We start from the raw sequence: 27,643 nt of genomic DNA, 5'->3' as shown, positions 1-27,643 counted from the left end.
CTAACCTCATCTGGCTCGTGACGGCGTCGTATCGGTTTGGCTTCCTTAGGTTGGAGCTGGAAGAAAACCATTTTCTAAGGGTGACGCCACACTCGCTCAGTCCAGTTCTCTCATACAGTCCATGATCCCCATCAGCCTGAACGGTAGAATAAACAGAATACCTAAACCGTTGTTCTAACAGATGAGAGGATTTGTAGTGTTATCCTCGACCCGAGCAGCAAAAGAGAACAGTGGAGAGAAAAACCAGAACCTGCAGAACCCGAGCCCATAAGGTGGTGAAGGGGTTCTGTGTGAGAGACTGGACAGAGAAACGCGTGGATACCACTAGAACACCTGTAGGGAGAACATGGTCGGTTCCACAAAGACAAGAGGCATCAGGAGGATGACCTGAAGAACCTTGGAAGAGCGTTTCCATGGCAGCAAAGGGGAACCACTAAGATGTGGTCGTCACTGCAACAGCAAGGAAAGGCGGCATGGATCAGTGAGATCTGGTTAGACTAGAATCTGCAGAAAACAAAAGACGTGGAGAAATAATGGGGTCGTCCTCAAACGACCTGCAGCAGCATGAAGGTGAGGAGAGACGACCAGGAGGTGCAGAGGAGTCTGACAAGACAATACTGTGGGAGGAGCTAGAACAAGCGCATCCGTCATCCTCACCATGACCTCTGACCTTTTGAGAAGGTCATGGAGTAAACACCCTGATGTCTGTTCAACATTCTCTGTTTAGAAACGCACAAAATAAACGGATGTCCTCTTTGCTCCATTTTATTCAGTTTCATTACATTTCGTCAGATCGGCATTTCTTCTTCAAAATGATAAACTAAAGTCTCTGCAAACATAAATGACCTCGCACTGCCATCTGCTGGTGGAGGGCGGGAAGCTATGACGTAAGGCAGTAGGTTGCGCATGAGCAGTGAGCGTGCCGCCATGGCGCCCCTGGATCTGGATAAATACGCAGAAATCGCTAAAGTGTGTAAATACCTCCCGGAGAACGACCTGAAGGTAACGGCGGGTTCGCCTACAGCCCCGGTTTCCCGTGTGTGGGCGTGGCCTCACCTCCAGCCGGCTGTTCGTCGGAGTTTCGGAGCTAGCATTAGCTTGCTGCAGCTAACGGTGCTAGCTTGCTGTTTGGGAGCCGTTATTGCTGCTAAAGGAGCACAGAAGGCTGAGCGTTCGTGGACTTTCCGGCTTCGTAACATTCCGTCCGTTTATTTAAAGCTGGAATCGGACTTTTTACGTTAAAACTGTTTGTTTACGTTCAGAGGAGCTGCCCGATCTGCTGCCTGAAGAAAATGATTCAAAGAGCTCTTCTGACGTCATTGTGTCTATTTACCCCGAAATCTTTAAACATCTGAATGCCTTTAAAGCCAAAGCAAACCCTCTGTTTACTCTCTTCCCAAAACATTGAAGTTACCATGGAGAGTTCCCTTAGTGACGTCACTCTGGGGCGGAGCCGTCGATTATTCCCAGTGTTTTATCTCAGCTTCCGGTTAGGCTCTGAGTAGTTTTGGGGTTTAGGACTGCAGTAGTATCTTATAAAACATTTTCACAACTGAAAGTGTCAATGTTTGATCCGTTTGTCTTTTATGCTTGAAAGAAAGTAATGTGTGAGAAAAAGTTCTGTCCCGTCTTCCTGCACCGATCCGGCGTGTTGCAGATGTTCTGTAAACGATGGCAGCAGTTGTAAACTTTTCCTTCACCCGTCTGAGGCTGACGCCCCTTTCTCTACAGAGATTATGTGACTACGTTTGCGATCTTCTCCTGGAGGAGTCCAACGTCCAACCCGTGTCCACTCCGGTGACGGTGTGCGGCGACATTCACGGACAGGTAAGGCGGTCACCTGCTGCTGCAGCGTCTAGCCTCCGCTGGTCTGACTCTGTCTGTCTCAGTTCTACGACCTCTGCGAGCTGTTCCGGACCGGCGGCCAGGTTCCCGACACCAACTACATCTTCATGGTGAGTTCACGCGGGCTCCTGAGCCTTTGTGGGCGGAGCTCCTGACATGTGCTCTGCAGGGCGACTTCGTGGACAGAGGCTACTACAGCCTGGAGACGTTCACGTACCTGCTGGTGCTCAAGGCCAAGTGGCCCGACCGCATCACGCTTCTGCGTGGAAACCATGAAAGCAGACAGATCACGCAAGTTTACGGCTTCTACGGTGAGGTCAGAGGGATCATCAGCCGCTACGTAACGGATTTGCTGAGGATTTGTTTCTTCTTGCAGATGAGTGTCAGACCAAATATGGGAACGCCAACGCGTGGCGCTACTGCACCAAAGTGTTCGACATGCTAACGGTGGCAGCGGTTCGTACAAACGTTCCTTCTCTGTTTTACGTCCAGAATGAACAGGTCTGAGCTCCTCCTCACCTTCCTCCTCGTCTTCCTCCTCCCAGCTGATGGACGAGCAGGTCCTGTGCGTGCACGGCGGCCTCTCCCCCGACATCAAGACCCTGGACCAGATCCGAACCATCGAGCGGAACCAGGAGATCCCCCACAAAGGAGCCTTCTGTGACCTGGTGTGGTCGGACCCTGAAGACGTGGACACCTGGGCCATCAGCCCCCGAGGAGCCGGATGGCTGTTTGGTGCCAAAGTCACCAACGAGGTACGAGTTTCTGCTCCAGAACCACCGGGTCCACCCTGCTGACCCGAAGAACCAGCACGTCCTTTTCTAAACCTTCAATTGAACAAAATCTGCCTCATAGGGTAAGGCGGGAATCGAACCTAACAACTTCTGATGAGAGGTGTCCCTCTGCCCCACAGCTCCCCGTCAATAATATTTATGATTGATATGAATGCCACAGCAGGCGGCGTGCTGCGGGCGCCACAGCAGGCGGCGTGCTGCGGGCGCCACAGCAGGCGGCGTGCTGCGGGCGCCACAGCAGGCGGCGTGCTGCGGGCGTGAAGCTCACCCTCCCCCTCTTCTGTCCTGCAGTTCGTTCACATCAACAACCTGAAGCTGATCTGCCGCGCCCACCAGCTGGTCCATGAAGGCTACAAGTTCATGTTCGATGAGAAGCTGGTCACCGTGTGGTCGGCGCCCAACTACTGCTACCGCTGCGGCAACATCGCCTCTATCATGGTCTTCAAAGACGCCGCCACCAGAGAACCCAAGCTCTTCAGAGCCGTGCCGGACTCGGAGAGGGTCATCCCGCCCCGGACCACCACGCCGTACTTCCTGTGAGCGCGCTCAGACGGATGACCACGGTCCAGCCTCCGCCGCATGTAGCCGCTCAGAGAAAAGACTCCGCCCACATGCTCCTATTTATTCCTGCGTCTTTGCCGTTAAAGATCTCCTGCTGGTTCTGACCTGCAGCAGATTGATGCTGGCGGCGTCGCCGTTCCACGCCAAACTCGTGCTGCATTCACTGACGCTCTGGCTTTCCAACATCTGGAATCTCTTCATGTGTTTTTAAATAAACGGTCAAAAATGTTTGCAGGTCCTCAAATGTTTGTTTTCTGACACCTGCTGGCCTCTGCAGGTTACTGCAGGTACCAGACGGTCCAGCCTGAAGATGGAACCGAGCAGAACCACATTTAGAACCTTTAGAACTCAGAAACCGAACGTTCCTCCACGTTCCTGCAGCCTCCAAGCCAGGATCTAAAACATTTGGGACTAGAAGTGAAACAGGTTTGTGATAAACGTCTGAAAGTCTTTATGAGGGTTCACATTAGACAGAATACCCCCCCCCCAGGGCTGTGGTGCAGCGGGTCTAGAGGAGGTTGCTGGTTTGAGACCCGACTGGTTTCCTTCTTCCTGACGTTGTTCAGCAGAATCTGAGGATTCCTGTTTCACCTCCTGACTTTGGCTCAAAGCAACTTTCAGAAACCGACGTTCTAGCACAGACAAGAAGCAGAACCGCACAGGGGAGGAGGAACCGTCTTTTGGATCATGACGTGGTTCAGACTCGGGTCTTAAAGTGTTGATTTGTCGGCAGAGCAGAACCTGCAGAGGAAGAGGAACGCTCTTTTCCCCGTGACGCGGGCTGCTCCGGAACATCCTGGTTCCTCTGAGGTGTTCTGGGATCAAACCTGGGGCTCCTTCAGCCGACAGTGGCGGAACTCCGCAGAGGTCCGTTTCAGGAATGAGGGAGGTCCAGCAGGTTGATGTTCCTCTTGAAGATGAGGGAAAACTCCTGGGACAGCAGCTGGTGGAGGCTGACGCCGTCGTGGTAGTACAGCCAGCGCTCGCCGCTCCAATCGTAGCGCTTCGGCCCGCTGCAACAGAGAAGGAACTTCAAGACCGTGTTGCTGGAATGTTCTGTGTCATGTAGAACAAACGCTTTGGACCTACAAAGTTCTGGATGAGTTCTACCCTCAGTCCGGACCATTTAACATCTGTTCATTCAAACCAGACGCCTGACCAAAGCACCGACTAAGTGTTGAAGCCTCTGAACCATCTGAAGCCCGTAAACCCCTCCCCCCACAGGGGCCCAGATAAAGGCCACTCCCCCGTCTTTTTTTTAACCAATCAAAGCTTTCCTTCAACAAAACTACAGTCCAGAACTGATCCTTCTGGACTTCCTGTCCTTAACTTGAATAGGAATCTTAGGGCCCAATCAGGCGCCTTGGGGATCTCTTCGTGATGAACGCCCGTGCAGCGTCCCTCCATCCTGCTGTCGGCTCGTCTCACCTGGTTGGAGAAGAAAGCCAGATCTGTTTGTTGGGCGTCTGTTTATTGATGACATAGGTGCCGTAGTCTCCGCCCACCTTCACCGTCAGAACGCCACTCTGGACACAGAAAGGACCGTTCGGTGTGAGCCTCTGATCCGGTTCTGTTCACTGATCTGGTGGTGGTGTATTTTATGGATTACTGGAGAAGCGTCTGTGTGTGACTCACAGAAAAAAGCACGTCCAGCTCTTCTCCAGCCACGTCCTCATCAGCCAGGTCCTCGAAGAACTCGGCCAGAGCGTCCAGAGTCTCCTCAGCCAGCTTCTCATAGGCGGCTTCAGACAGCCGGCTGTCACACAGAGACAGGGGTCAGCCACTCCACCGGGGGCAGTAGTGAGCCACAGCTACCAAACTTCTGCAGCATCTGCCTTCCTGCCTGCTTTTCTTCTCCTGAACTTAGCAAACTTCAGCCGTCATTTCTGTGGGCGTGTCCAAATTCCAGGGCTGCGTCCTCCAGCGGCCGGCGACGTTGGTGGGTCGGATGTTTACAACTGTGAATTTGGACGAGTTTAACCTTTAGAGAAATTCAGCCGTTACCTTGGCGAATGTCCTGTTGCCTAGCAACCGTGAGTAGTGAACCAGGCATGGAGCTCAAAATCTACCTGGCTTAACTTTTAATCTTGCAGTAAGTCTAAAAATTAGCTCCAAGTCCAGGTTCCGCTTCACAGTCCGCCATTGTTGTCAAAAAATCTCCGGGCTCGGCCGCAATGCATCTTGGGATATGGACAGCATAGAAGGATTCCCCAGACCAATCCTTGAATTTAGAAAAAGGCCGTATCCGTTGGATTTGGACCGCACTTGTCGCGGCGCCGTGACGTAAGCGACTTCAAATGCAGCCAGGAAGAACGCCGCCCTGAGATTTGGACACAGCCGTGGTTTCCACAACCCACCACCATCATCAATACTTTACCGTCCCGTGAGGGACATTTGTCCTGGGCCGAGGAGCCCACAGCTACAACACAGAGCGGAATAAACAACAGCCAGAGGCCGTTCTGGACCGGTACCGTTTGTTCATGGAACCAACACCTTCTTATCTCGGTTGGTTTCATGTTCAGCTGCTCTGAAGCAGATGGCAATAATTCAAAGTCAGAAGACAGAATCTGAGATGGATCACTGAGGATCTCATGACCCAGACGTGTCACGGAACACACAGATGGAGTTTCCCGTGTACCAATGACCTTCATGGCTGATTTCACCGTGTTGCCACTCCTGTTTTGGTTTGGAACAGACACACAGACCGTTTGGATGATGCCTTCAAGTCCTGATGAGTCAAAGGTCCACATCATCGGCCGCTGACACCAAAGAAACTCAGACGTGGTCAAAAGTGCCTCCTTTGGGCCAGACGGGCCCAGAGAGAGTCAGGGTTCCAGTTCAGCAGACGTTCCACCTGTACTCCCAGGTATTTAAAGGAGGTGAGCGTTTCTATGGCGATGATGTTAACGGTTCTCAGAGATCATCTCCTTGGTCTTTTCTCACTGAATGTAAGATGATAGTCGGGGTCGTCTGGAGAGAAATTAGACTCAGTCGGATTTGTGCATAAATTTGGATTTGTGCGTGATTTGTTACTCACATAATCCGTTTTGTGTATAAGTTAAATATAGGAAAATTCTAATGACCGAGCATTCCACTGGTATTTAAACGCAGCACTTACGGACGAATTTGTGAGACGTTAAAACAGTCTCAGGGTAGATCCGTGCGTAACTTTGGCTTCGTGTGTGCGTAACAAGGGATTCGTGCGTGTTTTTTAAAGATGTGTGTGTGTGTAAGTAGTTTCAAGCTGTTGTAATCTTAATTTGTGCATACGTAAATTGCATTTTGTATTTTTTTAACTTATACACAAAACGTATTATGTGAGTAACAAATCACGCACAAATCCTAATTTACGCACAAATCAAGAATTACGCACAAATCCGACTGAGTCTAATTTCTCTCTATAGGGTCGTCTCTGAGCAACGGACTACAAATGTAGCAGTGACTACAAAAGATCCTTTTCTGCTGTGTCATGCTAACATTAGTAACCCTTGTTCTATCCTAGGCACTTTAACGTTGGGAGATGGGTCATCTAGATCAGTGTTTTTCAACCTTTTTTGAGCCACGGCACACTTTAACCTTGACAAAAATCCCGCGGCACACCAGCATCCAAAAAAATAGATAAATAAAATAAAAATAAAAAGTTCAGTCTGTATTGATCTACAGTCCCTCCACAATCTCACATGCATTTTTGTGATAATTGTTGCAGAAAACGCTGGAAGCTGCAGCTGTTTTTCTTAAAGATGTATTAAAGATTAAGTCAAAAGATTCAAAAACTGTTTGATGTGTGTTCGTTGTTTTAAGACGTTAAGAGGAGAGACTCATTGTGCGCTAAGACAGTCACTTTACTGCATCATGGGAGATGTAGTGCCCGTAATCCGCCGACCGCAGAAAGACCAGCGTCTTTGAGCTTCATGGTTTTGTTCTCTTGTTCCACAGTCTGATACCAGATTCTGTGGAAAGCTACACCGCTAAAGACGAGCTTTAGCTGGTATTTTTGTTAGAACAGAGACTTTTTTGCGCTAAATCGAAACAAGGAAGTGAATACTTTAACCACTTCTGATTGGTCAGACTGATGACATGTGATTAAGCCTTCAAGAATGATTGGTGGAGACAGTTAAAGGGGCGGGACTTTTCCTTACACACTTATAGCTGCAGCTAAATCGCGGTATCCCGTCATTCTTATCAAAATGTCTTTAATAGAATCATATAAACACAAAGAAAAAATAATTTTATGATATTTCAAATTCTTAACTTCTCAGTGTTCAGGGCCTGTTTGGATGAACAAAGAGCTGATTTTCTGGAGATGGTAATTGCTTTTAGATCAGTTAATGAGGGCAATTTTTCACGGCACACTTGACCATCTCCCACGGCACACTGGTTGAAAAACACTGGTCTAGATCCACTAGACAGTTGGGTCATCTAGACCCACTAGACAGTGCTCTGAACCTTTTTTCTTCAATGATTTGTGATCTTCACTGGTGTCCATGGATTACATGAAATCTTTCCACCTTTATCCACCTTTGTCATGGTAGGGAGAACACCTCAATGGAAGGGGGGGTCATCTAAGATAGCACAAGGGTTAATAATGATCAATTCTGGCTTTCAATGACCGCAAAGCATTGTGGGATTGGTGGCACTCGTGACCCCTCCCACCACGCAGAGTGACCGCAATTTACCTGACCGGGCCCGGTTCCCCCTGACTCCGCCCCCCGGGGCTCAGGTGAATTCCTCTGGACAACAGCCAGACCGCGTGGGCCGGTCTGGCGGTTCTGTGTCTGCGGGTCGGCGGTTCGATTCCCGCCCAGTCCGGCGCTACGGCGGAAGTCGGGAGCTGGAACAAAGTCGGGATCAGAGTTTGGTTTCAGCTGCACTGTTACGTTAACCGCGGGTTACCTGCTGCCACGTGACCATGCCTCTCCTAGCGGACCGCGGAAACACCTTAGCGGACACGCGCAGCGCGCTGCCGCTCAGGAACATGATGAAGGTGATGAAGGTGAGGCGCAGCAGAGTGTCACCGGCTGCTTCTGCTCTTGTTCGTGGGTTTAAGGGACCCAGAATCCGCCTCACCGCCACCTGCTGGACGGAACCGGAACCGCAACAAAACACAGTAAAGAAAGATCAGATGAATGAGTTTACTACAAAGAAACAGGAAGTGGCATGGCAGGTCAGGACTAAAGACCTTTAGAGTCTTCCTCCAACCGAACAGCCAGAAGCTCCTGACGGGACTCTGCTCCAGGAGGATTTTCCTTCCTGGGGAGGGTGATACTCAGTCATGGGAGCAGAGATGGAGTTTCCTCTTCTGAAAGGCTGCCGGGGTTCTGGTTCTGCATCACCCAACAGTACTATCGGACTCCGGCCCTGTGGTTGAACGTTCATCCCAGCAGCTAGGACTCTGCTGCCCTTTGACCCTCTGAATCAACAGGGGGGGGGGGGCATGTGGGACCCTGAACTTCATCCCAGATCAAACATTCATGTTTGGACTCAGACATGTCTCCATTTAGTAAAGCAGAAAGAGTCTTGCAGCGTCTGCTCCACCGCCACCTGCAGGAGGAGGCGTCTGACCTGCGGGAGGAGGCGTCTGACCTGCGGGAGGAGGAGTCTGACCTGCGGGAGGAGGCGTCTGACCTGCGGGAGGAGGAGTCTGACCTGCGGGAGGAGGAGTCTGACCTGCGGGAGGAGGCGTCTGACCTGCGGGAGGAGGCGTCTGACCTGCGGGAGGAGGAGTCTGACCTGCGGGAGGAGGAGTCTGACCTGCGGGAGGAGGCGTCTGACCTGCGGGAGGAGGCGTCTGACCTGCGGGAGGAGGCGTCTGACCTGCGGGAGGAGGAGTCTGACCTGCGGGAGGAGGAGTCTGACCTGCGGGAGGAGGCGTCTGACCTGCGGGAGGAGGAGTCTGACCTGCGGGAGGAGGCGTCTGACCTGCGGGAGGAGCTGGCCAATCAGCTGCTGCTCTGTGAATGATTGGCGGAGCGCTGAGAGACCTGCTGCCGCCTTCCTGCGGTTTGCAGACGCCATGGCTCAGCTGGTGGAGTGTGTCCCCAACTTCTCCGAGGGTCGAAACCAGCAGGTGAGACGCACCGCCACCCGTCCAGACTCGAGAGGCCCCCCCCTCCTCGCCAAACTCTCTGATGCTTTTCTCTGTGAACCAGTAAGAAACCGTGGAAATGTTCTGATTGGGTCCAGACATCATGTGGGGGGGGGTCCATGAGCGTTCTCATTTCATCTGGATCCTCCAGATTCAGGAACTACAACCGTTAAGGTTCTGCAGGTTGTTGGTTCTGGTTCCTCCGCTGCCAAACTGGGTTCTTGGATCCTCAGGCGTAGCCGAATGTGGAATCAGAACTGAAACTGAGCTGGAGGTAAAGTCCGGCTTCACGTCCAGAACCACTGCAGTTCTTCTCATGTGGGGGTCAGAGATCCCTCCAGACGGAACCAGAAGATCAAGAACCTCATCATTCACTGTAGAACTTCACTGCAGGATTCTGGACTCTAGAATCCTTTCAGGGTTCCTGCCGTGAGTCTGGTGTTGAAGCAGTTCTCCTCCTGTACTCCCTCTGTTCTCCATGTTCTCCTGCTGTTTTCTCAGTCAGATGATTCTAAAAGGCGGAGCTTCAGCACAGATAGAACCATCGTTCTGCTGCAGACGCTCTGATGGGACGGGCTTTGGACTTCTCCGTAACCTTTGACCTTCCTTTCTGGAGCTGCTTTCCCTCCTCTGATCCATCTTAGCGTTCAGGTTTAGCAGAAATTCTGGTTTACCGGACCAACCAGCAGGAAACTTCCTCCTAGAAGGAGGTTGAAATCCAAACTGACGAGCCGGCTCAGCTCACCACTGGTTCTGGTTCTTTCTGCAGCACTGGAGTTTTTTGCGTGTCACCAAAGACTAACGTTCTCTTTTACATAACTAGAACAGCGACCCGGACCGGACCGGTCTTTGGAGGAGCGGGCCTCCTGCTGTGTCTGTGAATGTGTAACACCTGTCAATCATTGCTGGCCGTCTGACCGTCAGTGGACTTCATCCTCTTCAGGTGATCGATGCCATCTCAGCGGCCATTTCCGGCACCGCGGGCTGCAGCCTGCTGGACGTGGACCCCGGCGCCTCCACCAACCGCACCGTCTACACCTTCGTGGGTCCCCCCGATGCAGTGGTAGAGGGGGCGCTGAACGCCGCCCGCCAGGCCTTCAGCCTCATCGACATGACCAAGCACTCAGGTCAGTCTGACCCCCCCGTTCAGGCCGCCGTTGCCCAGCAGGAGGCGCTGAAGCTGTGTTACCTGCTCATCAGGTGAGCATCCGCGGACCGGAGCGCTGGACGTCTGCCCCTTCATCCCCGTCCAGAACGTCACCATGGACGACTGCGTTGGCTGCTCCCGCGCCTTCGGACAGAAGCTGGCGGACATGCTGCACGTTCCAGGTAAGGGGGGGTCCAGCACCAACGCGTTGGTCATTGCCCGGTGTCCAATCACATTTCTCCCTGGTCTTGGGGGTAAATCCGCCTCATCCAGGCGTAGAAACCCAGGCTGAATTTGATCTGCAGCCATTGGCAAGACTCTGAAAGAGACACCAGGATGCTGTTCCACATCTCCTGTGCATGTCTTTGGAGCCAGAACCTCAGAACCCAAAACCCAGCAGTAAAATGAGCCGTGCTGGTTTCTGACCGTCTGTCTCATGGTTCTGATCCAGTTTTTCTTGTGTTCTTCATTTTTCTTTCCAGCTATTGTGACAGAGAGACTCTTTGGATGTTATTGTGATTACGGCCATCAGTCATGATTGGCTTGGACTTCTGGCAGCCTGATGCAATTATTGGCCATAAGCGGCGCCCTCTTGTGTACGGGGGAACGTAGAGCCCCTTCCACCATGGCGTCCTCGACCCTCAATGCCATGTGAAAAAATATACTACAAGTGTTAAAACATCCTTGCAGCCTACAAGTACGGCAGGCTTGAGTGTCAGTGAACTGTGTGGCTGTCTTACCTGTTTCTGGATGAAATGTCTGAAGCAACAGTATTTCTGCTGAGATTTGGTTGACCTTTTGACCTGCTTCCATCAGTCAGTCCGTGGTTTAGGTCGCGGTCAAGAAGTGTTGTACAGATTTGTTGAGTCAAATTTGGTCCTCTGCGTCTTTGTTCAGGTTGGAGCAACTCTTCAAGTCCTCCTCCACCTCCTCCTCCTCCCATTCTCACATTTCTTCTAGCTTTCCATTTTTCAATGATACAGGTGAGCTTACCTGCTGCCTTTTACAGCACACCTGAGTGCTGCGTGTTCAGATCAGCACACGTGTGCTTCCACACCTTGTGGATCCAGTTGTGTTCGTTGGGAGTCCAGCTTTGTAATGAGGAGGAAGTGACCTCACAATCCTGGTCTGTTCAAATGTTTGTGTAGTTCCACTAATGATGTGGAAACAAGCATAACACATTTGAACGGATGAATGAAGAAGCCTTTTCAGTTGGACTCGAATCCTTCCAGAGGAACAACAGGAGGTTGGAAGGAGGTGTAGAACAGAAAGGTTGGCTCCTCCTATGGAGACCATGGACTCGGGGCTTTGAGGCTCCCTGTGGTTCCTCCCAGAGGAGCAGACGTGCCGGTTCTGCTTTGGTTCTGAGGCTCTTTCTCCTCTTAGTTTACCTCTACGGAGAGGCGGCTGGCACGCCGGCAAGGAGGGCGCTCCCGTCTGTGCGTGCTGGAGAGTACGAGGCTCTTCCTGACAAGGTGAGGCTGGGAAACCTGCCGCTTCACGTCTTCAGGCTTCATTCCCGCGTCTTTTCTTAGCTCAGTCGGCAGGAATGGACTCCCGACTTCGGCCCGGCCGCCTTCGTGCCGTCGTGGGGCGCCACGGTGACCGGCGCGCGGAAGTTCCTCATCGCGTACAACGTGAACCTGATCAGCACCAAGGAGCAGGCTCACCGTGTGGCGCTGGACATCCGGGAGCAGGGCCGGGGCCAGAACCAGGTGCATGCTGGGAGTCAACTGCTGTTAACTGTTGTTCTGTACAAGATTCCACAAACTTCAGGAATCTTTCCTGCTGAAGAGATTCCACTGACGGGCTGTCACCATGGCAACAGAGGAGACCTGATTCCCATTGAAGATCTATAAAGGCCCAATAGGGCGCCACCTGCAGTCAGACTGTGGTTATAGCGTAGGTTCATTTTAGGAGCCCTTGGTGGCTCTAGTTCTCTAGTGCCGTCAGTGAGCCCCCCCACATGCAGGGTAAAGGGGTGTGGGGGTTTCTGGACATGGACAACCTCAGGGCTTCCCGTCCATCTCCAGACATCTCTGTGCCGTTGTGTCCGTTATCGTTAGAGCCGTACATCCATGACATGGATAACCTTTCAGTTCTATGTAGATAAAAAGAACAGACTCACAGATGAGACAGAACCAGAACCTTTTGGTAAAGAACGGCTCGGCACTGATGACAGAACCGAAACCAGGTATTCAAAGGCTGCCGAAAGAGGGCGGAGCTTCTGGACGGCTTGACCGTGAGAATGTTATCATGACGTCTGGTGAGTCCAGCGTCAGAAAGCTGCTTCCACCATGACCCAAATCCCACGGTTCAGAACCCAGTCCACCCTGAATCCCATAGAACATCTGTAGAAAGTCTCAACACAGAACTATTTAGAAAGGAGTGGTCCCACATTCCAGCAGACAGCTGTCAGAAACTCCGTCGTGGTGACAGGAAGTGGAAGAGATTGGGTTCTGCTGACCCGCTTCATCCCGCCTGAGTTTAAATGAGAAACTTTTGCAGATAAACTGTTTTCTGACCCAACAGCCAGGCTGCTGGTCTTTCTGGTCATGACTGCAGATGTTTGTGGATAGAAGGAGGTATAGATGAGTGAACTTGCATCTCCTCCTCGTGTCCTCCTCGCTCAGCCCGGCCTGCTGAAGAAGGTCCAGGGGATGGGCTGGTACCTGGAGGAGGCCAACATCGCCCAGGTGTCCACCAACATCCTGGACTATGAGGTGACCCCCCTCCACGCCGTGTATGAGGAGGTCTGCAGGGCAGCAGAGGTGGGTGAGGCGTCAGCATGAGGTGGTCCAGGCTTGGGCCTCAGCTGCTCTGTGCCGTCTAGGAGCTGAGGCTGCCGCTGGTGGGCTCTCAGATCGTGGGTCTGATCCCTTTGAAGGCTCTGCTGGACGCTGCTGACTTCTACATTCACAGAGATCAGCTCTTCATCCTTGAAGAGGAGCACAAAGTCAGACTGGTGAGCACGGAACCGTGTGTGGAGACCCGATGAGCCGCTCCGACTGACAGAACCGCATGTTCTGGCCCGCAGGTGGTCAGTAAACTGGGCCTGGACTCCCTCGGCCCGTTCAACCCCAAGGAGAGGATCATAGAGTGAGTCTGATCGCCCACGCAGGAGCAGAAGGAGCGGGAGCTAAAGGTGCTGCGTCCTACATGCAGGTACATGGTGAAGGGGCAGGAGGAGGGGCAGCTGCGCTCGTTGACCCTGCGGCAGTTTGTTCACAGCGTTGGAGCTCGAACGGCGGCTCCGGGAGGAGGATCGGTCTCTGCTGCCATCGCTGCTCTGGTGGGAAATTCTCAAAGTTCTGACGGCGTCCACATCCAAGTCCTTATCGTCATCTTGCGTTTTACCTGTAGGGGGCGGCGCTGGGGGCCATGGTGGGGCAGATGACCTATGGGAAGAGGCAGTATGAAAACCTGGACGGAGTGATGAGGAAGCTGATTCCTCCTCTTCATCGGGCCATGAACGACTTCCTGCAGATGGTGGACGCCGACGCGTCCGCCTTCAACAGCTACATGGTGAGAACCCAGAACCTTCCCGCACATTCAGGACGACCCGGTCTGACCCAAACGGCTGTCGTGTTTCTGCAGGCGGCTCTGAAGATGCCAAAAAACACGGCGGAGGAAAAGAAACGGTACGGATGTCAGCCAGAAGGTGGCGCTGAAAGCTGCAGCACTTGGAGCCAACGTGTCAGTGGTTTTATGCTCCTCTGCTCCTGTCAGGAGAGAAGACGCCATGCAGGACGGCCTGCAGCAGGCGCTCGCCGTCCCGGAGGCTCTGGCGGAGCGGATCAGCGCCCTCTGGCCTCATCTGAAGGAGATGGTCGTCCATGGAAACATCAGCTGCAAGTCTGACGCTCAGGTGAGAATGATGCTGCAGGCGTGGTTCATGAAGCTCCGCCTCCTCCTCCAACGAGCACTGCAGACATTTTTGCTGAAATTTGAGTCTGGCTTTCAGACAGACTAGAGGCTAGAGTTGATGGATTATGTGCACGTTTCCTGTCCAACATAAATGCCACATAAGCTGTAGAGTCTGCATGCAGACCTTCAGGCCCCCCATGTGTGGAAACCATGAAGGTTCTGACGGTGTGTGCTGTCCAGGTCGCAGCCAAAGCTCTGGAGGCGGCTGCCTTTGGAGCGTACTACAACATCATGACTAACCTCACCGACGTCACCGACGAGGCCTTCAAAGCAGCGGTACGTACGCCCACATCTGCTGGCAGCCTCGCCTCCAGGCAGGCCCTGACCTCCGGTTCTGGTTCTGCAGACACACAGGAGAGCGTCCGCTTTGCTTCAGGAGGCCCGAGACGGCGCTGCTGCTGTCCTCCGCGCCGCTGAGACCAGGACCTGAAAGGCCTGAAGGAACTGCAAATAAAAGCTTCCCTCAAACGCGTCTGTGTGTTTGTAGAGGCAGCAGCCGGACCCACGGGTTCAGGAACCGGGTCAGAACGTCCGAGTGTGCCATTAGACAGCAGGAAAACCGGTATCTGTTGGAAGAGGAGCCATTGGCCAAAACCAAACCGATTAGACCCCAAATGTGAAACGTTTCTTTAACCAGAAAGAGGAATGTTCTTGTTTACAATCAGCTGAAAAACTTAAATCAGTTCCATTTTTAAAAGATTTTATTAACTTTTTAATAGAGAATTAATCTACAAATGTCATTTTAATTCCTCACTGTAACCCTTGTGCTATCCTAGGCACTTTAACGTTGGGAGTGGGGTCATCTAGACCAGTGTTTTTCCACAAGTGTGCCGTGGAAAATTGCCCTCATTAACTGATCTAAAAACATTTCCATCTCCAGGATTTCAGCTCTCTGTTCATCCAAACAGGCCCTGATAAAACACTGAGGAGTTAGGAATATAAAAGATCGTAAATTACTTTTTCTTTGCGTTTATTTTATTTTATTAAATACATTTTGATAAGAACGACGTACCGCGATTCAGCTGCACCTTCGGCTGTATTTTGGAAAAGTCCCGTCCCTTTAACTGTCTCCACCAATCATTCCTGGGGGGCTTAATCACATGTCATCAGTCTGACCAATCAGAAGTGGTTAAAGTCTTCACTTCCTTGTCCCGATTTAGCTCGTAAAGTCGCTCAGTTCTAAAAAACATAGCAGCTAAAGCTCGTCTTTAGCGGTGTAGCTTTCCACAGAGTCCGGTATCAGACCGTGGAACAAGTGAACAAAACCATGAAGCTCCGAAAACCGATCTCTGGCCGTTTTATGCACTACATCTCCCATGATGCATTGGGTTGTGAGAGTGACAGGGCACAAGGAGATCTGTTGTTAAACGTCTTGAAACCAACGAACACACAACCAGTTTTTAAATCTTCTAACTTAACTTTTATTTAATCTGTTAGAAAAAAACAGTTTCCAGCTTTTTCTGACACAATTATCTCAAAAATGCATGTAAGATTGTGGAGGGAGGGGCTGTAGATCAATACAGACTAGAGTTTCTCCTTTTTTTTAATTTTTGGATGCTGGTGTGCCGCGGGATTTTTTTTAAGGTTAAAGTGTGCCGTGGCTCAGAAAAGGTTGAAAAACACTGATGTAGACCCACTAGACAGTTGGGTCATCTAGACCCACTAGACAGTTGGGTCATCTAGACCCACTAGACCAGGGGTCGGGAACCTTTTTGGCCAAGAGAGCCATAAACGCCACATATTTTTAAATGTAATTTCGAAAAAGCCATACAATAATGTAGTGTCCTTTTCCCACATGGAGACTTAACCTCTTTTAAGGTTCTTTATTCTGGTTAATGCAGGCTGTAACAAATGCCGTAAATTAATTCAGCAGCTCCTGAATCTCTCCTGCCGAGACGAGAGCACTTCTCCCAACTTTATATTCCCCCCTCCCGCTCCAGGCCTCCCATTTCCCTTATTCGGCCCATAGCTGAACCCCATTGGTCCAAATTAACTAACAACAGGCTGAGCGACAGAACTAAGAGCCAATCAGATCTGTGCTTGATGCGTTCAAGGAACTCCAGAACTTTTAACGCGGCCCAACAGCCAAGTTAAACTCAGTCCGCTACAATATGTTTAAAACTAAATATTCAAGTGAATGTGTGCATTTGATATAATTTCAACACTTTTAAAGTACAATAAGTCTGTGGATTATTTTTAATAACATTGTTATGCTGTTGCTAATAAATGATGAGTATTTCTCGTGGTGGTTCTGCTGATGGTCTAGTCTGGTTGATACGTGGTGAGTTTCTGCTTCGTTCAGGCGTTGAGACTTTAAACGTGATCTTAGGTCTGAATGTTCTGTAGATGTGAGACAGACTGCTCACATGCAGACGTGGAGCCAAACACACACTCACACGCTGCAGTGAGTGACGGGCAGCAGGTTTTATGTTTTTACAATCCCTGCGCGGTTCACCTGCTGTCCCCACAACCCCTCACCCCCACCCTCTGCTTTCTCCCTCACACATCCCGTCCCCGCATCTGCGCGCTCTTTCTCAGAGACGGGAGCGCGCAGTTTTAGGCACGGCAATTCACAGGTTTCCGGGTGGTACAAACTCTGTGAATTAATAGATAATAGTAAAGTGATAATGCTGGCGCAGATCCTTCTCTCCAAGCACCGCTACTACTGCGCGCCTCTGCCATCGCATCGCGCCCGAGAAGGACTGGTCTAATGAAAAAGAAAAAATTAAAAATGTGTCTGCGAGCCACATGTGACCATCAAAAGAGCCATATATGGCTCGCGAGCCATAGGTTCCCGACCCCTGCACTAGACAGAGCTCTGAACCTTTTTTCTTCAATGATTTGTGATCTTCACTGGTGTCCATAGATTACATGAAATCTTTCCACCTTTATCCACCTTTGTCATGGTGGGGGGAACACCTCAATGGAAGGGGGGGGGGGGGGGGTCATCTAAGATAGCACAAGGGTTAACCCTTCAACTCCAAATCTGTTTTCAAACTGTAAAACAGCCCCCCCACCTCAGTCCAGGGCTTTTTCACTCAAAGGTCATCAAGATTCGGTGATCAGTCTCTCATTGGGGCGGGTCCCACCTGGCTGCCTTTCCTAAGTCCCGCCTCCACTTCCTCTGATGATCTCAGGTGATGTCAGACCATTCCTCACAGCAGCTCCAGGTCGGTGGATCAAAGGCAGGCAGGACCCCCCCCCGTGAGAGACTGACAGGCTGCAGAGTCACACAGGTGAGGTCATATAAAAGAGGTGGGCGTGGCTCCAGGTGCATAAAGCAGTCGTTACAGTGAGACACAGGTGTAACATCCAGGTGACTCCTGAATGCAAACACATTTACACCGTTGAATCTAAACCTAAAAACCTGTAGGCGGATGAAACGTAGGAAAACCATTTTACCCAGAATGCTCTGATAGGACAGGAACCCGGGGGGGGGGGGGGGGGTTGAAAAACACTGAACAGGATGTAAAGCTGATGGAGGATGAAGACGGATCACAATGAAACCGGAGCAGAACTTCAGCCTGATGAGAAACATCAGGATGCTGATGAAAACTCCGCCCCTCACTGACTGACGGCGGCCTCACAGCTGGACCCCCATCAGCTGATTGGCTGGTTTTGAAGTTTGCCCCGGCCGTCTGGGAACATTCCTGAGGTCCATCTTTCTCTGTAACGTCATGGTTTGATGAGTGAAGCACAAACGTTCAGACGGCTGAATCCATTGAAATGGTTTTAATGATCAACTCCACACTAAAAGACATAAAACTCTTCAGGGTCTCTGGCTCAGCTGTCGGTACAACTGGATGGTCATGAACTGGACCTCCGGGTCTCCGGGCCGGATGTCGATGGCTCTGAGGAAGAAGCTCAGCGCCTCGTCCAGCTTGGCCTGGCTGTAGCTCTCTTTGCCCTTCTTCACCAGGACCTCGTAGCTCTCTGCGGCACAGAGCGGCTCCTCCTTCCTCTGACACTCCGGCTCCTCTTCGATCTGCAGGTTCAAACTGGAGCCTTCTTCAGCCTCCTCTTCCTCCTCCATGTTTAGAGTCTCTCCATTCATGTCCGTTTGAAGCTCGTCCATGTTTCTTTCTTCAGACTTGAATCCAGAAACATCTTCGTCATCCTCGTCCTCATCCTCCACATCCTGGATGATGGACTGAAGCAGAGACCGCCGTGACACCACAGAGGCGTTTCCCCCCACGCTCTTTCGTGAGTGGCGAGGAGCTGCTGACTTGGGCGTGGAGGCTTCAAGAACCTGGAAGGAGCCATCAAGTGGAGACTTCAGCTCTTCCTCATCGCTGTCCTGAATTGTCGGGGCTCTCTTCTTCCTCACCCCCACCACCGAGTCCTCCATGGACGTGTCCTCCTGGCGTCTGCTCCAACTCTCTGACAGAGACTTGTTGACATTAAAGCTGCCGTCCATCAGAAGCTTAGCCAGCAGCTTCTGCTCCTCTTCCTCCATCTCTTCATCCTCCACGGCTCCACTGTCCTCCAACTGCAGCTGAAAGTTTCCACGAGAAGAATCTGGGTGGAAGCTCTCTTCAGAGCTGGAATCTCCTTCTGTCAGGGGGGGGGTTTGGTGCAGGTCCAGCTCAGAAGGGATTTCACCGTGGAGATGTCTGAGGTCATCAGCAGAGGTCAGGACGCCGGCGTCATGTTGTAGAGAAGCAGCAGTCAGAGAGGCTCCTCCACCAGCACCTCCAGGTTCTGGTCCTGCATCTAGAACCTCACACTCGTCCTGGGGGGGAGGGTCTGCAGTCAGATCAGTCACTTGGAGGGACAGAGGCGGTCTCCTGCAGCGTTCTTCTGAAGTGTCCAGGTCCACCACCTCAAACACGCTGACCTCAGACTGTGGAGGTGAACGGGCCGCTTTGGGGTTTCTGGGTTTGTCTGGGGGGGGCGGATGCCTCAGCCACGCCGGCTCTGTGCTCGTCGCCATGCTCTCCGCCATCTGCATCTGCAAACAGAAACATTCTCAGATGAACACGGCACGTCTGACAGGTGAGCCGTTCCTGACGGAACCAGACGGAGGGCAGTAGATCTGCAGGATCCGCTGGATCTCCTCAATGCTTTTGGTTGTGGCACAGAAATGAAAACAACCTTTGGTGCACAGTGACATTTACCGATCAGTCACCCTGACCGTCACTGTGGATAATGAAGCAGATAAAGGCAGAACCGTGTCGGTGTTTCCCGCTCCACCGTCCTGCATGTTGTCCTGCTCATGCACACCTGAGTCAGCTGATCAGACTCTGCAGAAGGTCAGGTGAAGGTCAGGTGTGTTTGAGCAGGACATTGTTCCCCGAGGACCAGGGCTGGGAAACACTGGTCTATGTGATGAAACTGAAGCTTCATCTCTGAAGGTAGAACCATGGAGAACAAACTTCTGCCAAAGGGAATCCAGAGAACGCTCCAAATTATTATGCAAATGGTAGATATGACAAAAAGATCCAATTCTTTGTTTTCCATTTAAAAGGATGGAAGGTGTTGAGTCTCTGGTCTGTTTGGATCACTGACATCAACCTCAGACACCTGAGATGATTAGTGTTCCAGGTGAGTTCAATCAAAGGAGAAACTACTAAAGGACGTTCCAAGCAGTATGGAAGAAAAAGGATCTCTGCTGCTGAAAAGCCTGAAACAGTCAAACGCCTCGGTCAAAGTATGAAAACTGTGGTTATTTCAGGAAAACCTAAGCATGATCATCGTCCTATGAAGAGATTCAGAGACACGCGTGTTGCTGCAGATAAAGGGGGAATGAGCAAGTTTCTGCCAGCTGAGCAGCTACTGAAAGCACAGATCTGAAGCTGCTGGAGTCTCTGGGGGTGTTGGATCCTCCGGAGACCAGCAGCTCTATTGACCCCAGAGAAGTGGGTGGAGCTTCTGACTGACCACTTTCTTCCCTGGTACCCAAAGAACTGTGGTTTCCTGCATGACAGAGCAGCATCTCATGCTGCCTGGAGTCTGCATCACTGGCTACTACAGGCAGAAAAGGAGAGAACTGATGGTATGCCCCCCCCCCTCCCCCACCCTATTGAGAACCTTTGGAAATATGTTTCAATATGTTTATAGAAATATTTTAAAATCTATATATTTGTTTGAAAGTAAAACTGATTCTTTATCATTTTTACATTTAAACGTTAATGCAAAACATTTTTCCAAAGGAAAAAGTTTTAAAGACAAGACCAAAAATGGTGTACTTTATGACATCATGCTTCAGTTTATTTAAAATAAAGTTAAAATGATCAGAATGAGGAAATTCATATCTGAAAATGAAAACACTCATTTCTCAGCAGATCTTCGTCTCTCTAAAGCCGCTCAGCCTCACCATGAATTCATGAGGACAGAAACTTGTGGGTAAGTGAGTGTCTGCTCAGATTCTACCCACCTGTACCTCAGACTCCGCCCTAACCAGCTCCTGAGCCTTCTGGACCCGCCCCTCGATGTAGTGCTGCTCCTCCGGGTTCTCAGGAGCCTCATCTGTGTTCACGTCCACGGAGAACATCAGGTCGTGGTCGGAGATGCCGAAGATCTCCATGGTGTGGAGGTGGGCGATGTGCTGGTCCAGCTGGGGGTCCGTCTGGCGGTGCCGCGAGTGCAGCGCCTGCAGCTGAAGCTGCGTGGAGGATGAACGCGTGTCCTCCAGGGTGAAGAGCTCCTTCAGCTCCTGCTTGCTGAAGTACCTGAAAGGGTTCTTCTTGTCCCCCGTGTTCTGTCGGATCAGGGAGTCTTTGAAGACCTGCCGCCTGTAGATCTTCTCCTCCACCGTTCCGCAGGTGATCAGCCTGTAGATGACCACGTTCTCGGTCTGGCCGATGCGGTACGCCCTGTCCACAGCCTGGGCGTCTGTGGCCGGGTTCCAGCTGGGGTCGTAGATGACCACCCTGTTTGCAGCAGTCAGTGTGATGCCGACGCCCCCCACCTGGGTGGTGAGCAGGAAGACGGAGTAGCTCCGGTCTTTCTGGAACAGAGAGATGAGCCGCTCTCTCTCCGTTATCTGTGTTATGGTTCCATCCAGCCGGAGAACTTTAAAACCTCGGTTGTTGAGGATGCGCTCGATGATGTCCAGAACTTTCCTGTAATGAGCGAAGATGAGGGTGCGCTGGCCTTCCTCTCTGAGCCTCTCCAGCAACGCCACAAGGAAGGCTAGTTTTCCAGACTCTGAAATCAGCGTGTGGTCCGGCACATCTGCAATGCCGTGAGCGGCGGCGTCCGCGGCGTTTTCCTCCAGACCCAGCCTCGCTAAGGCGTCCGTAGAGAGCAGTCTGGGGTGGTCGCACAGCTTCTTCAAAACGGTGAGCTCAGCCAGAGGAGACCTGGTGGTGAGGAGCAGCTCCTTGATGCAGTCCAGGTCGATGAACTGCCTGTAGATTTCCTCCTGAACTGCGCTCAGGTAAGTCCAGACAATCAGGTCGTTTTTGCGCTTCAGTTGGGGCATGGCCGCGGCGGGGTCAGGTTGGTCCTCCTGGTTCTCTGCACTGCTGTGCAGCTTCTCCTTCTCACACAACTCATTCCTTTGCACTTCAGCCTTTGTCCTCCGGAGGAAGTATGGCTTAATTATGGCCATGAGGTTATCGGACATCCGCGAGCCCAAGGCCTTCTCCCCCGGGGTGGCGTCCTTCTCTCTGGCTCGGGTGATGGGGTTCTCATACTCCGTCTTGAAGGTCTTACCTGTCCCCAGGAGAGTGCCTTGGCAAGCAAAGTCAAACAGAGCCCACATCTCCCGCAGATTGTTCTGGACTGGCGTTCCTGTCAGCAGAACCCTGTTCTTTGACGGGATGGCGTAGGCGCTTTTGGCCGTCTTGCTGGACGTATTTTTGATTTTGTGCGCTTCGTCCAGGATCACGTAGTCCCAGCAGAACTCCTTTCCCTGGTAGGAGGACAGCTGCTGCCAGTTGTTCAGCAGCATGTTGTATGTGGTGATGACAACGCCGCTCCTCCTTTGAACCTTCTCCAAACTTCTGGTCCGTTCTGCTTTGCTGGCGCCATGAAACTCCTTGACCCTCATACCAGGAGTCCACCTGGAGAATTCCTTGATCCAGTTAGTGATGAGCGACGTGGGCATGATGAGCAGCGTGTGTTTGATCAGCTCATTGTCATACATGCCAGAGAGGAAGGAGATGACCTGGATGGTTTTCCCAAGTCCCATGTCGTCGGCTAGAATCCCGCCTTTGCGTCCGTCTCTGTACAGCCCGTACAGGAAGGACACGCCCTCTCTCTGGTAGCCGTACAGCTTGTCATGCAGCTCCTTGTAGAGCATGAAACCACTGTTGTTCACGTTGACAAACTCGTCATCCTCATCCTCAGAGTCATTCTGGGACAGAAGCTCTTGGATTTTCTTTATCCTGTTCTCCAGCTTGGGAGTCTGGTGGACGCTGAAGGCCAGTTTAAAGAGCTCCAGCGCTTTCTCGATGTCCCCTTGTTTGGCAGCATCTTTACCTTCAGAAATCAGTCTGAAAGAAACGACTGAATATCAGCCTCTTTCCTTTTAACATGCTCTCAAACTATTGTTGTTTAAATGGAGCCACAGAGAAAAATCCTCTGAGCTTCTAGACTTTTAAATATTCATGTGTGACATAACGTTGTCTTTGCATAGATGTTACAGACACAGCAGAAATGCAGCAGAACATCACTTTATGAATGAAGACAACGTCTATGTCATTAAAGATTCTGTTCCTACTTTTTACTCATGGCGTGAACTAAAAGGTTTGGTCTTATTTGCAAAGCAAAAAACTGTCATTTGTGGTTTGGAGCTGCAGGTTCTCTTCATTTATAAATGTGTAGAAATAAAATCCAGACATTTAGATTAGCAAAAACAAAAAGAGAAGCATTTTCACTTAATTAATTAAGAGGTATCTTAGCATCTCTATGGGATGTATTGAGACATTTGAATGTATCGGCACATTTAATCAAGAGTCTCTTAATACCTCTGATACTTTTCCATCGCCTCATCATCATCTTCATCAGCAGCAGCCCTGATAGACAAAGACCTGCAAGGCGAAGAAAACATCCCATAAATGAAGCTTCATCAAAAACAACCTGAACTTACATGACGACGATGAGACAAAGTTATTAAAACATTATATTCAACTGACAAGAGAATTTATTCTGGACTCTTAGTCAATCAGTTATAAAAACAAGCGCGCACGCGCACGGACAATATAATAAGAGTGCCAAGAACACACAAGATAATAGTCATAAAAAGCCGAAATAAGTATCCAAACAGAATCACAATAAAAAGTAAAACAATAAAGATTCATTAAGTATCTATTTATCCATGATCTGACCTTTTATGTCCTTCATGGTTTTTTTCTGGTCACGTTTTCTGAAGTTTCACTAAATAATTAAAGTTTGTCTCATCATCGACTGAACTGCTGGTTAGTTTGACGCGGACAAATGTCGAAGTTTCTCTTTTGAATTCAAACGGTCTCCTGAGTCCTGACGCTGCTCGAGTCCTTCACATCAGAACCTTAAGCCCACGCGGTTCCGCTGAACCCAATCGGGTCTGTGGGTTTTGAAAGCAGAGCTCTAAAGTTTAAGCTAGCTCACACTGAGGCTACCGGCTAACCTACCAGTCTTCATTTTTCTTGTCGATATACTCACGTTTCCAACTTTTCGGAGACCTCCGTAACCTCCCGGTAGTTTTCCGGACGGTCCATGGCGCCGGTAGTGTTCACGCCGGAGGAATAGAAGCGGGATTCCTGCGTTTCAGGAGCGAACGAACCCGGTAAAACCATCGATCTAGTCTCAGCGGGGCGAACGTCTCAAAACACAGGCTTCCTCCCGCCAATTTCTCAGCCAATCACAGAGCACGCTCTCGACGCGCTGATCATGTTTTATCCAATCATGATTTGTCGACACAGACAAAGAGGCGGGGCCACAGTGAACTTCCGCTAGTTCCACAAGTGGTGGGATTTCTTTTTAATATTTATATTTATTTAAATGTTCGAAACACTTTCACTGAATAAATTGAAGAGAAATGCATTAAAATCTCAATTAAGCCCTAAAATATCCTTATGTATTTGATTTACAACACTTTTTTCTTCTTAAAAGAACTTTTATTAACAATTGACTTAGATTACATAGAATAACATTAACATAGATGGACTGATGGTGGAAATTAGTTTCGTTGCTAAACTGGAAAAACGTTCAATCTTCTGTACTCAGGCTGTGTATAAAGTCAGCATTGATACTTTCCCCTGTCTTTAGTTAAAAAAACTTTAGTTTAAAAAAGTTTAGTTTAGTTTAAAAAAGTTTAACACTGTAAAAAACACATGGGGGGGGGGGGGACACACATCCACACACAAACATATCCTTTGGTAGCATGAACACACATGCATGTTCACACTCACACATTACAGATCAACACACACGCATCCCATATCCTGGAGAGCAGGTACCTGTGCTCAGGTGGGTGTGTGTTCTACTCTGGACGCTGGTATTATGGGATGCAGGGAGTAAAACAAATTAGCGAGCACCCAATCTACACCAAGCCCCAGCAGAGGGAGGGGCGGCAGCAGCCTGGACCCCCCAGAAAATCAATGTTCATTTAGTTTATAGGATAAATGTGTTTCTAACAAACGTCAGTTCTGCTGCACTGAGACAAGAATCTTCATCTTTATTGGAACACGGCCAGACGTGAAGCTGCTGCTGCAGAAGATTAGAATGACGTAAAAATCATTCAATCAGATAAAAACATGGGATGAACTTTGAACTGATCTCCTCCAGAAGCAGAGAGGAGCGGATGGATCCAGCAGCAGGACTGTGACACCTGGACGGCTCCTCCGAGGACTTTACCAGAGAGGAGCCGTCTCCAGAGCTCTGACCTGAGCAGCAAAAACCACAACATTCTTCTGAACCTCTGCGTTGATCTGGGCCTGCGAGGCCCGCGGGTTCTGCTGGAGGAACTGCACGATGTTCAGGATACATGCTTTCTGAGGAGACAGAAATGACAAAATCGTTAGACTCCTGCCGCTCTGCAGAAACTATGTCCTGGAAAACTGTAGCTCCGCCATTCAAAGTTCTGCTCTAAGTCCTTCATCCTGTCTGTCCTTTGCTCTGCCGAAGAACACGCCCTCCTCCTCTCCTTCTTCCACTAACGGTGGTCCCCCCCCCCCCCCCCCCCTTAAGGTCAGCAGCACCGGTTGTTGTTAATTTGGCCCCAGGACCGATCGGGTCATAAATCACAACCCCCCCATTGCTGCTACAGGAGCCCCTCTGAGGATCAGAGTTCTGCAGCTGCTTCAGCACCTTGTAAGCATCCACTTTGTCCTGGCCGGTGATCCGGTTCAGCAGCTCCCCACCGACCCGTAACCCGGTCACCACAGCCAGAGCCCGGCGATCCTCCTCCGTCTGAGAGGTCAGGTACCGAAGGAAGGCCACCTGCAGGAGACAGAACCTTACTTCAGAGGAATCCAACCTTCCTCCCCAAGAGCACTGGCGTGAAGCAGAGGCTCTAGGAGCAGGTTCTGACGGACCCACGGGTTCTATTAAGGTCTGAGGATCACATGGAACATCATCCAACTGAGCTCCTGTGGAGCTTTGGAAGAACTTCCTGTGTCCAGTCCAGCTTCATTTCTGTCTGTTTCACGACAACATTTGAGTTTAGATCTTTCCCCAAAACTCTGAGATGCTTCCAGAACCACTGAGAAAGGAGACGTGTTCTGTTGGATCCATGTTTTTCTGCTCCTCAGAACCAGTTCTGGACCTGACCTCCTCTGGGGACCAGATGTGTCTGAGCTGAGGTTCTGCTGCTCCGTCTGTTCTAAAGATGGACAGATTCACGTTTTTCCTGCTTTTTGTTGGATGTTCTTGGAGCTGAACGTCCAGGAGCTTCAGTCCAGAACCAGAACCAGGACCTGGACCGGAACTGACCGACCCGAGTCCAGACCTGCTGTCTGGCTGACAGGAAACTCTGCTCACCATAGTGGATGATTTTAGCCAGTTCCTTAAGCGCAGAAGTAACGCGTTATATTTAGTCACGTGACTGATGTCATCGTTAACAACTGCATCGTTACCTGAACGTGAAATGATTTTACCGGAAGTGTCCATTTCTATTCCCACACCTGGATCACGAGCCTCTGCTCGGTTCGTCCCGAACCCGATCAGAACCTTTAGCAATGAATTCGGTTCGTTAGTGTCCCGGGTCCGCTGTGACCCGTCCGTTCGTTTTCCTTACCTGCTGAAAAAACTCCGCGCTGTTCATGACCGCAGACACACGTTTACCGCCAAACACGGCTCGACCCTGGCGTCCACGGGTCAGTTTTACTCGTTTTTCTAACACAAACTACTTCCTGTTTACTTCCGCCTCCGTGTGGAGCAGAGAGCGCACAGCGCCCCCAGCGGCAGTTACTGGGACTGACTGCAGTCTGCGACGCTGCTGACGAGTTCGAGGCTTTTGGTACGTGATAGTTTTATTGTTTATGACGGCCTCCAGGCTTCCGTGTGTCCAATGAAAGACGGTTTCGAGCAGAGACCAGAACACCTGAGGTTCACAGAGAACCAACCTGCAGACCAGAGTTCAGCAGGGCGGTGCTGTGGGGGCAGGGGTTCTCCTGAGCCGAAGAACCATGAGATGAGAAGCAGAACATTGGACCTTTGACAAAGAAACCTGATGGTTTTTTAATACGGTTCTGGAAGTAATGACAATCACTACATTCCAGAATCTTTAACAGCTGTTTCTAAACTCCCCATCCATCATCTGGGGTTCGGTCATGGGGGCAGCAGTCTAAGCTCCCCTCCAGCTCCTCTGGGGACCCCGAGGCATTCTCAGGCCAGCCGAGAGATGGAATCTCCACATGGAGTCCTGGGTCTTCCGCAGGCCTCCTCCAGGTGGGACATGCCCCGAACACCTCCCCAGGGAGGCGTCCACACGCTGAGCCACATCAATGACCTCCTCTCCCTGTGGAGGAGCAGCAGCACACTGAGTAGGGATGGGTATCGTTAAGGTTTTAACGATACTACTACTCTTATCGATACTGCTTATCGATCCGGTACTCTTATCGATACTTTTTGAGGACGAAAATAAATAAATAAATAAATAGCAAATTAAGAACATAAAGTGTTTTATTTCCTCACTATGCAACAGCATTGTTTTTTTAACAAAACATTTTACTTTATACATGAGAATGTTCCAGACAGGATATTTATTTAATTATTTAATCTAATTGTTTTTATTATTTATGAGTGTGATGTTTCATTTGATCTTTTGTCCATTTTCCACAACCTTGAATATAGACGTTTCTGTCTGTCAAACACCAGAGTTAAGTTAAGTTAAATGATGGAAACAAATTCACT

At 50.5% G+C, this 27,643-nt stretch overlaps 4 protein-coding genes across 4 annotated transcripts; 2 read left to right on the top strand and 2 right to left on the bottom strand.

Annotated features, from left to right (window-relative positions):
* Positions 1 to 63: 63 nt before the first annotated feature.
* On the top strand, positions 64 to 3,430 carry LOC101171716 (serine/threonine-protein phosphatase 6 catalytic subunit). The gene is made up of 7 exons (XM_004084354.4): positions 64 to 1,002; positions 1,732 to 1,827; positions 1,890 to 1,955; positions 2,015 to 2,156; positions 2,222 to 2,301; positions 2,391 to 2,600; positions 2,931 to 3,430. Exons 1-7 carry the CDS (start codon positions 907 to 909, stop codon positions 3,177 to 3,179), a joined length of 939 nt encoding a protein of 312 aa, XP_004084402.1. The 5' UTR covers positions 64 to 906; the 3' UTR covers positions 3,180 to 3,430.
* A 204-nt stretch (positions 3,431 to 3,634) lies between these two features.
* On the bottom strand, positions 3,635 to 8,479 carry fxn (frataxin). Its single transcript, XM_011492591.3, has 6 exons — positions 8,380 to 8,479; positions 8,094 to 8,273; positions 7,877 to 8,031; positions 4,836 to 4,956; positions 4,629 to 4,726; positions 3,635 to 4,213 (listed from the first exon to the last, which is right to left on the bottom strand). Exons 2-6 carry the CDS (start codon positions 8,175 to 8,177, stop codon positions 4,075 to 4,077), a joined length of 597 nt encoding a protein of 198 aa, XP_011490893.1. The 5' UTR covers positions 8,178 to 8,273; positions 8,380 to 8,479; the 3' UTR covers positions 3,635 to 4,074.
* A 662-nt stretch (positions 8,480 to 9,141) lies between these two features.
* On the top strand, positions 9,142 to 14,827 carry ftcd (formimidoyltransferase cyclodeaminase). The gene is made up of 14 exons (XM_004084353.4): positions 9,142 to 9,267; positions 10,229 to 10,412; positions 10,486 to 10,614; positions 11,819 to 11,907; positions 11,968 to 12,147; positions 13,066 to 13,203; positions 13,266 to 13,397; positions 13,470 to 13,531; positions 13,598 to 13,724; positions 13,796 to 13,957; positions 14,030 to 14,073; positions 14,162 to 14,300; positions 14,540 to 14,635; positions 14,706 to 14,827. The coding sequence occupies exons 1-14, from the start codon at positions 9,214 to 9,216 to the stop codon at positions 14,787 to 14,789; spliced, it is 1,620 nt and encodes a 539-aa protein (XP_004084401.1). The 5' UTR covers positions 9,142 to 9,213; the 3' UTR covers positions 14,790 to 14,827.
* Positions 14,828 to 18,076: 3,249 nt separating this feature from the next.
* On the bottom strand, positions 18,077 to 26,699 carry ercc6l (ERCC excision repair 6 like, spindle assembly checkpoint helicase). The gene is made up of 6 exons (XM_011492594.2): positions 26,526 to 26,699; positions 25,598 to 25,729; positions 23,951 to 25,281; positions 23,275 to 23,337; positions 20,736 to 22,800; positions 18,077 to 19,310 (listed from the first exon to the last, which is right to left on the bottom strand). The coding sequence occupies exons 3-6, from the start codon at positions 24,082 to 24,084 to the stop codon at positions 18,129 to 18,131; spliced, it is 3,444 nt and encodes a 1,147-aa protein (XP_011490896.1). The 5' UTR covers positions 24,085 to 25,281; positions 25,598 to 25,729; positions 26,526 to 26,699; the 3' UTR covers positions 18,077 to 18,128.
* Between the last annotated feature and the right edge of the window lie 944 nt (positions 26,700 to 27,643).

This window comes from Oryzias latipes, chromosome 9 (genome assembly GCF_002234675.1).
Source record: "Oryzias latipes chromosome 9, ASM223467v1".
Lineage (NCBI taxonomy): Eukaryota > Metazoa > Chordata > Actinopteri > Beloniformes > Adrianichthyidae > Oryzias > Oryzias latipes.
The sequence above is the reverse complement of the archived record's forward strand: the minus strand, read 5'-3'. Positions and strand labels throughout refer to the sequence as shown.